This window comes from Micropterus dolomieu, linkage group LG02, assembly GCF_021292245.1.
Source record: "Micropterus dolomieu isolate WLL.071019.BEF.003 ecotype Adirondacks linkage group LG02, ASM2129224v1, whole genome shotgun sequence".
In the NCBI taxonomy this organism is placed as follows: domain Eukaryota; kingdom Metazoa; phylum Chordata; class Actinopteri; order Centrarchiformes; family Centrarchidae; genus Micropterus; species Micropterus dolomieu.
The window spans coordinates 19,918,626-19,928,079 of NC_060151.1; the positions used below are offsets into that span (position 1 = coordinate 19,918,626).

General features: G+C 41.0%; 2 protein-coding genes across 5 annotated transcripts; both read left to right on the forward strand.

Moving 5' to 3' along the window:
• Positions 1 to 135: 135 nt before the first annotated feature.
• btr02 (bloodthirsty-related gene family, member 2) lies at positions 136 to 6,079 on the forward strand. Of its 4 annotated transcripts, none has more exons than XM_046031018.1 (8): positions 140 to 262; positions 2,252 to 2,394; positions 3,292 to 3,505; positions 3,613 to 3,690; positions 3,777 to 4,016; positions 4,109 to 4,256; positions 4,348 to 4,374; positions 5,260 to 6,079. In XM_046031018.1, exons 2-8 carry the CDS (start codon positions 2,276 to 2,278, stop codon positions 5,802 to 5,804), a joined length of 1,371 nt encoding a protein of 456 aa, XP_045886974.1. In that variant the 5' UTR covers positions 140 to 262; positions 2,252 to 2,275; the 3' UTR covers positions 5,805 to 6,079. The 4 variants fall into 4 exon arrangements, with proteins under 4 accessions (XP_045886992.1, XP_045886974.1, XP_045886982.1 ...); XM_046031026.1 differs by having other exon boundaries at positions 144 to 262; positions 2,256 to 2,394; XM_046031036.1 differs by lacking the exon at positions 2,252 to 2,394 and having other exon boundaries at positions 136 to 262; positions 3,233 to 3,505.
• cldnk (claudin k) lies at positions 5,831 to 8,492 on the forward strand. The gene is made up of 2 exons (XM_046031053.1): positions 5,831 to 6,546; positions 7,389 to 8,492. Exon 2 carries the CDS (start codon positions 7,585 to 7,587, stop codon positions 8,230 to 8,232), a length of 648 nt encoding a protein of 215 aa, XP_045887009.1. The 5' UTR covers positions 5,831 to 6,546; positions 7,389 to 7,584; the 3' UTR covers positions 8,233 to 8,492.
• The last annotated feature ends 962 nt before the right edge of the window (positions 8,493 to 9,454 follow it).

Here is a 9,454-nt window from a genome sequence, read left to right on the forward strand (position 1 = left end):
ATACCATTTTATTTAACCTCCAGCATTTCCTGGTGTCTTGCTGTAGGTTAGCTGAAGCATAGCTCAGGTAACATTCAGGGTGGAGTTTCAACTGAGCGTGCCGTTGTCTAAAGCACTGCCCCTTCCTTGACAACACACACACACCGTGGTGCACCTGTTGAGTGTAGACCGTTTGTGGTATCTATGTATTGTTATCTGAAATTGTGAATAGAAGCAGTGCAGACTGACGGCAGTGCGATCAGGACAGGATCAACTCGGATAGGTAAGACCACAATTATTTTCCGACTATGAATTCAGACATAAATCAGACTTCTGATCCAATCGTGAACCTGTTGCATAATCCGAGTGTTTCCCACATGAATGTCAAAGTACAATGGAGTCAGGACAAAACCAAGGAATCACATGAAAAACAACCTTAAGATTTCAATAGTTGCTGCTTTGTGTTGAGGCACATTCCCCAATTGCGTAACAAACCATTTGGTTGCTTCCTGTTTGAGTACATACTGTAGATCACATATTTGTCTTGGCTGCTTGTGTTCTCTGTCCTTGATGACAAAGTAATTGTTTTTATCTCAAATGTTTGTGACAAGGACAAATAAGACCAAGAGGTGGTAGAAAATAATTAAAGGGCTAGGCTTCATTGTGAAACAAACATTACTTCAGTGGATTAAAAAGGAATCACTTATCCTGTCCTTTGTGAGAGGAATGTCATTCTGCTCAAGAACATGACGTCAGAGTGCTGCCTCGCTGAGCTGAAAATAAAAAAGAATGTGCTTCAAGTACAAATAGTTCAAGATGGGACATTTGATTTGATATGTTATAATACATTTATCAAAGGCAATACATATTTTAAATGGCACCTTTTTGGTAAATGTGCTGTATGTAGCTTTAAAGTATTTTTGTAGTATGTAGAGTATGTTTACTGTACTTCTACAATTTTGAGGTTTTCATTATTTCCATTTTCTGCTATTTTAAATTTCTATTTAACAACATTTCATAGGGATATATTGTACTTTTTACTCCACTACATTTATATGACAGACATAATCACTACTTTACAAAATTTTGATTTAACACAAAATATATACATATAAGTTTATAAAAGGCAACATATTGTCAATAGTTTTTTCAATCTTCTGTCTGCAGTGGTTAGCACTTCCAGCAAAGAAACATTTTCCATCTAAACTGTTTTTCTTTTTTACCCCTCATCTTGCAACCACTCAGATTTATGTTATGACCCTTTGGAAGGGACCAGCCAGTGGGGTGACTAAACTGCCTAAAACTGCATCAATAATTACAATCTAATAATGTCATAATTATAATGAGTAAAGGCTCAGAGTACTTCTTCCACCACTCTCATATATACAGTATATAAATTACACTGTATGTATTCAGTAATGATTAGGCTATACAAACACTACATTTTCAATTAGTATCAACTCTATAATGTTCAAGCTCTTTTCTATAACATTTTAATTTCATTAAATAATAGGAATCCACTTTTGACATTCATTGCCTTAAACACAAAAATCCTTCTGGTTATCAAATTATTTCTATGGGCACTTCTCACGTTTTGGTCCTCTTTATTTGAAATGTAATCAAATGCAAACTTACACTGTACGACGTTTCAAGTTAGTTTAACTTGGAAATGCAAGTTCAGGGGTGGTGATGGTTCAGGATAAGACACATGCCTTTGGTCTACCGGGTTCAAGTCCACTGTGACACACCACTGTGTCCCTGAGCAAGACACCTAAGAGTTGCTCCAGAGGGTGTGACCTCTGACATATATAGCAATTATAAGTTGCTTTGGAGAGTCAGCTAAATGAATGATTGTTATTAAAAGTTCACCTGCTGCCTTGACAATGAAAGTTAGCTCAACTTGAAGAATGTCGTTCTTTCAACTCACAAATTAAGGTTCATAAAGTTGATATGATTACAGTGTTGTAGTTGTCTAATCATTGTTTTTTTGAGTTGATTGAACTTTCCATAACTTGTTTCAACTTGATACTTTGAATTAAAACAAAATCTTTTACTTTATCAATGCAAAAAAACTTCCCTTAACTGACCGGCATATATCTCTGCATTCATTTAGCTCACAGTTTTAAGTTAAAACAACTTAACTGCATTTATGCTACTTTCCATTTCAAGTGAAGAGGATTTAAATTCTACATTTTTTAAATGTACATGCATAAAACCTCAAATGTATTCGGAAGCGGACTCGGACTACTTCTGTTTATACTACTTTCTGCAGTTAGCTGGCGCACACGTTCCCCACATGCGCAGTACATCGGTTGGTGCCCTGGTAGCGCTAGTCGCCACGCGGACCTGGCGGGTCCTCGCCTACTCGCAGACGTGGAAAGTAGAATCCTTGTCTAAGGCCTTAGTCAAGTACAGGTACTTTCTTGTTTACAACAAAAGTGTCTACTAGATTTTGGCTGGAATTTGAATATATGACTTATCTGCAGTGTGTAATTAGTAGGGTTGAGCACCACTGTCTGTATCTGTATCTGTTCAACAAATCAAATTATCTGTATCTGTATCTGTACTCGGAACAGGCGGGGCTTGACCTGGAGATGGGCAGCACTAACTGGAAGTTAGTTATTTAAGCCTGAAATCAGTATGGTTGATCAGAAGTTGCTGCATTTATTAGAAAACAGAACAGCCTCAGAGTTGAGCTTCAGAGCAATGTTTTTGATTACAAAAGTAAGAGAACAATTTAAAAAAAGTTCCTATATTTATAGTTTAGAAAACAGATATTAACACATTTTACTCTGATGATACTCTTTGTCTTACTTACTGTACCAGATAGTTAGTTCACCTGAGTACTCGCTCAACCCTCAATTTGTTGATTATGTCCATGTTTCATCTTTGCCATGGTTTAAAGAAGACAGTTTCACTCAAACTCAAAAGACACAGCAACTAGGCTATTTTTCTCTCTTGCTCCCATCTCTGCACACCCGCCCTTTTTTCATCTGATAAATTACATACCCAAGTTCAATCAACACATACATATCTGACAAAAGTCTCAAGTAGTCAACACAATGAATAAATGCAAGTTTAACTTTCGAACACTCATCCAGTCGAGTTCAAAATCCAAAATTTGTCAGAGCTCTTTGAGTAAAAAAGAAGTAAGTGGACATAACTGAATGGGGCTGTAATGATTTTTCATGGGAGCCACAGAGGTCTCGGAATAAAAAGCTTTTTCACACATTGTTGACATTGTCATTTTCAGAGTATGGCCTCTACAATTTGCCTCCTCTCTGAGAAGCACTTCTTGTGCTCATTGTGTAGAGACATCTTCACCAACCCAGTGACCATACCATGTGGACACAGCTTCTGCTTGTCCTGTCTCTGCCACTTCTGGACACGACACCAGTCCAAATACTGTCCCCACTGTAAGAGACTGTTTGCTGACAAGCCCGACCTCAGTGTCAACCGCATTCTTGCAGACGTCTCAGACAACTACAGGAAGACTCGACCACAGAAAGCGCCTGATGAAGAAATGGTACTTTATTGCATTTGTCAGTTATCTAATCACAGGTGATATAATTTACATAATGAATAAATCTAATATATTTTGTTCATGCTCATGTCACTGTTGCACATATGCAGGTTATAGATGTTGAGCAAATGATTGAGGAGAGGCTGCAGAAGATTGAAAGGTTGAAACATTCCCTGGAGCTCCAAAAGGTGTGTTGAAAACCTCCACTTCATTAAAATATATCTATTTTTAAATGTATATCGTTGATTGATGATGCATGATGATGTCCAATCAGAACTCTTACCTCAGAGAGGTGCGAGAGAGTCAGAAGGTCTTCTCTGCCCTCGTAAATGATATGGAGAAGAGTCACAAAGCGGTCGTTGCAGCAATTGAGGAGAGACAGAGAGAGGAAGAGAAGAAAGTAGAAAAAATGCTGGGAGAGCTGAAACAAGAGATTCTGGAGCTGAGGAAGGAGACCGCTGAATCTGACCCTAAGATTCCCGTAAACAGTGAAGATACGAAACACACTACCATGGCAAGCACCTTTTACCTCCTGCAGATAATGTAATGATAACAGTGAAGCACCGCCCGCTGCTAAAGTGAAATGTCTTTGTTTATGTCGTGCAGAACAGTGTTTCCACTAAGTGCCCCTCTGAGATGAAGGAGTGGTCCAAGATTACCATAGAAACTGACCCTTGTCTTGGGGTCACCAGACGGGCACTGTCAGACATGATGGAAAAGATAAAAGTAGAAGTCAACAGGCTCTCCAAATCTGGTGAGTAATGCCACTTTCATCTGTCATATTAATTCAACATTTTGCGATACGTCCAATGACAGTGACGTTTCTTTTTCCTTTTCTTTGACAGAACTTAAGCGAATAGAGAAATACACAGGTAAGGCTTTGTCTACACAGAGAGAAATATCAGGGATTGTACACAAATTATTAGAGGGGGAGGAAGGGGAGGTCAGAAAAGGGGGAGTGTTATGTATTTTTTTCATTTTGCTAAGTGGATGGTTGTCAGACAAGAGTGTTACCTTCCCAGCTTTCTGCTCAGAACCGTAGTTGAGAACAGACTGGCGTTCAATGATTAACTTAGTCTGGCTCGCAGCTGGTAACTAGCTTTAGCAGTCCGGGCCACTCTGCCAGTCATTAACATGAAGAAGACGTCGTTGCAGCGTTCGTCAGCAGGAACTTTATTTCTCCTTTACAGCAGTAATTCACACATTACACGGCTCGTCGGCACTTCACCAGAGCTTGTTTTGTCCGTCTCACCCACTAGCTGAACAGTTTTTAACTTACTTTTCCCAGCCACGTTAGCAGATCACACACTTGTTTTTTTTCCTGTTTCCCACACCACCACCGTCCTTAAAGGGCCAGGACGGTGACAAGAGTCTGGAAGACACATTTTGTTTTTTAACAAAACTCCAAATTTATGTTTCAGCATTCATCTCATTCTCTCATCTCAAAGTAGGCCTATATATAATTCACCTTCAGCCTTTTGTTATGTTAAAAACTTGGAAATTGTTAATTCACCTATTGTGAACATTATTATTCATAAATATATTAAAGTTGATATAGTTAAATATTTAGAAATTATTTATTAATGGTAGAATTAGTTCCCAGAGCCATATATATTTAGAGATATACGGCCTTGCAAGTAAAACAAACTTTAAAATACCCCCACCACCACCTCAGTAATTTTCTTACAGTCTCTTAGTGCTGAAGATGTCCTTGTTGTTTGAGCCATTCTTGACCTTCTCTCCTTCCTCTTTCTTAGAGGATGTCAATCTGAGTGCTAAGACAGCCCACCCCTTCCTCTTCGTCTCAGATGACAGAAAACAGGTGAGACACACGGACAAGCTTCAGGAGGTACCAGATCACCCCAAGCGGTTTGACCGTGTGGCAAACGTGCTGGCCAAAGAAAGCTTCATCAGTGGGAGGTGCTACTGGGAGGTGGAGGTCGGGGAGAAGATTGAATGGAACCTTGGCGTTGTCAGACAGTCCATAAACAGGAAGGGCAAGTTCACCGTCTGCCCTGCAAATGGTTTCTGGACATTAAGCCTGAGGGCTGGAGGCCAGTATGTTGCCAACACCTCTCCTGTCACCCCGGTGGCTCTAGAGCAGAGACCCAGGAAAGTGGGCGTGTTTCTGGACTACACAGAAGGCCGCGTATCCTTCTACTGCACAGAATCTGGAGTCCACATTCACACCTTCACAGATACATTTACTGATAGGCTTCATCCATTCTTCAGTCCTGGTCGTCTGTATGGCGGCAAAAACGCTACTCCCCTGATCATCTGTTCTAGTTTCTGCAGCATCTAAACATCATACTTAATATACAACTTATAAATCTCCAGTAGAAATACAGTAGTTTCAGTATCAATCCAGTTTGTCATATATATTAATTCAGTTAAGAATCCATATGAAAAACTACAATGAACCACATTTTCCCTGTCAGAACAGTGAAGAGGGTTGTGTAAGAACTGACTCCCTAAACTCAAAAAGAAACTTCAGTGAAACCCATAAACAGATTGAAAAGGAGGGTAGAAGAAAAGAGAAGGCTCTCATAAATGAACAAGTGAGTCAAAGTCGAAAAAGAGAAGAAAATGGGTTGTGGAGTTGGGTGGATGCGAGGGGCTGCAGGGTTGGGACAGAGGTTGACGAGGAGCAGGGAGGGAGGGCACAGCAAAACAGCAGGGCATTGTGCTCGTACACCAGGCACTGGGAGACACACTCAAACACGTTCACATTCACTCATTCACACACGGTCGTGCACACAAGCGCATGCTTCTGCCCACTGCCACACAGACTTGCGCTGGCATCTCCGAGGGCAGCCCCATCTCCAGCTCAGTCCTGGGTGTCAATGCCGATCGACCCTCTTTGCTTCAGTTCAACTGACCTCTGAGACAGAGCCACCCCTGCTCTCCAGCCTTCCTGTGGACTGAACTGAATTCTCAGGGCCGTCATTCACCCAAATCCAGGCATCCCAGCTGATCTACACAAGCTAAGGAGCAGTAACACTTATCTGTGGACCAAGGGGAGCAGTGAGAGTACTTCATTTTAGGTAAATATCCTTGAAAATATCCTATCTGCATTATCAAAAGCTGAAAAATGGATACATTTGTGTGACGTGTGATGAGTTTGATGGGATATAAAGAATGCAACGTTTGAAAAAATTTCCTGTAAAGTAGGCAGAACCATGGTTGTAACAAAGATAAGGCACAGATTTGTACAGTGTGGTCTCAGGACCTTCGGCGGTCCCTTCATGCACAATATTTTGTGGGAGCATGTATGCCTGTCAGAATTATTATTCGAGGATTCATATGATTCATTGTTATCTGCTCATTTACAAAACTTTGTCTTTGTCACTTTATTAATATCAAATCTGATTATAATCGGCTCTATTGGATACACGTTTATGCAAAAGAAGTCCTATGGGTACAGCTTATCCCTGTCATGCAGCAAACCCTGGATTGATTGTGCAGGGTGCGTTTAGATTCACAGAATTGGTAAAAATGTGTACACTGAGAGCTGTGATACATAGATGACATAGGTCCTCTAAGCCCACTCTACAAGCCTTCATGAAAGATGCTTGTGTTCAGAGTCTCCTCATGTTTTTCTGAGATAATCCACTCACCCGGCAAGGCGTAGCTTGACACCCACAGCTATGTCAAAGACAGCTATTCTCTGTGGTTCTTCCTGGAATCCACTAAACATGGGCCTCCCAGCCTGTTTCCAAATATTTATGATAAATATATGCTCCATTAGTCTTTTTGTACTTTACTTATGTGTTGCTCATTGTTGTAAATAGTAAGAAGTTATAAATATTTTTGTATTTGTGAGCTTTGCAGCACTGCTATATGAATAAAACATATTTAAATTGGTTCTGCTTTTTTGTCATTTCAGGATATCTGTCCTTGTCTAACCCAAGCTGAACTTAACAACATCACCTGAAGACTGAGGATCCAGCAGTGGAGCATAATATTTCCAGTACTGTAGACTGTCACATTTCTTTGTGGGACTATAAGTGGGCCATCTGCAACAAACAAAGACTGAAACAAAACCAAGACAAATCCATCTGATTCAAACAATACCTTTCACAATGGCAACCACGGGCATGCAGTTGCTGGGCTTAATCATGTCCATTGTGGGCTGGGTGAGTGGGGCGATAGTCTGTGCCATCCCCCTGTGGCGAGTCACTGCCTTCATCGGTAACAACATAGTGACGGCTCAGATCATTTGGGAAGGCCTTTGGATGAATTGCATTGTGCAGAGCACAGGTCAGATCCAGTGCAAGGTGTATGACAGCTTGCTGGCTCTGCCCAGTGACATGCAGGCTGCCCGAGGCCTCACCGTGTTCTCCATCCTGATCTGTGGCCTGGCTCTCTCTCTGGGGGTCCTAGGAGTCAAGTGCACAAAGTGCATTGGTGTAAACAGCCTCAAGGCCCGTATTGCTCGCATCTCTGGCGCCCTTTTTGCCATCGCAGGGTTCCTATATCTTGTGCCCATCTGCTGGACTGCCCACTCCATCATCAGGGATTTCTATGATCCACATGTGGCGGCCCCACACAAGCGTGAGCTTGGCCCTGCCCTTTACATCGGCTGGGGGGCATCCGCCTTGCTCCTCATTGGGGGATCTCTGCTCTACGCTGGGTCGAGTCCCCCTGGCATCCCAGGCTCTCCCACCTTTAGCAGTGGAGAAAGTAGTCCTCGCAGGGCACCTGCCACACAAGTCAAAGGTTATGTTTAAGTTTCCAAAATACCTGAATGCCTTCAATTCCCAGAAATACAGCCCAAACGATGACAAACCTGATTCCTCTCCTTTTGATTTTGCTTCTTGTAATTATTTTATATTTAATGTTATTCCAGTTTGCTTTTTTCTCTGAAAAGCTGCAGGAGGCTGTTTAGGAAAAATGGAACTCATTTGATTATTTCATACCTGATATCCTTCAGTAACCGTTTTTCTCTGTCTGTAAGTGTAAAATACAATAAAATTGTTGATCCTCCAAATCCTCTACTGAGGGAAATAGTGTGTGTTCCCATTTTTATGATGGCAGATATGAAAGCTTATATGTTTGACAGAAGTTTTTTAAAGAAAATCTTTGCTTTGCTCATTTATGTAAACAATACGAGGAGAGTGAGCTGCTGAGTGGAGAAGAACAATAGAACAATGGGGATGTGTATACATTTGCTTGTGGTGCCATATTGTTAAGAAGTGTGTGTGTGTGTGTGTGTGTGTGTGTGTGTGTGTGTGTGTGTGTGTGTGTGTATGTTTGTTTGTGTGTGCATGTCGTCCTCCGCCTCCTATCTTCCATCTCCTCTTCCATGTCTTGGCTACTCAGAACCGGGGAAAAAGAAAAATATATTTCTTTCACAACACAAAAATCGTGGGATTCTAGGAAAAAACAGATTAAGACATTAAAACAGATTAAGTTTGTAATGCATGTGTGAGGGCCTATCTGTCAGTGTCTCTGTGTGTAAGCATGTAATGTGGGAGGTTACAAGCCACAGTGGGAAAAGCATAATCTTTATTCATGAGACATTGTTCAGATCCCTCAGACTCAGTTTCAAAAACAATTATTTCTATGAATTATAACCATTGAAAGCTGACTTGGAGTTTGGTTACTGTACATGCAGGCATGATACTGTTTCTGAATGTAAATATTTATTTCCTATAATAGATTAACTGCATAGAAAACACACCACGGTATTTGCTTTTTTTCTGCCGTAAACAGTAAATTTGATCACAGTTGCAAAGGGATGCACAACTCCGTCAGTTTGGTTTTTCTTTCTGTCTGTAACAGCAGAGGACAGAGCAACACAATGCCACTTTAGAGCATTACAGCACAACAATAACAATGGCCACCAGTGTCCCAAGTGCCAGGTAGTGACTCATACATGACCTAAGAAGGCCTATACCAATGTCGGTAGAGTAATGCTGGGAATACAGTAAGTATTCAGTCTGCGCCGTT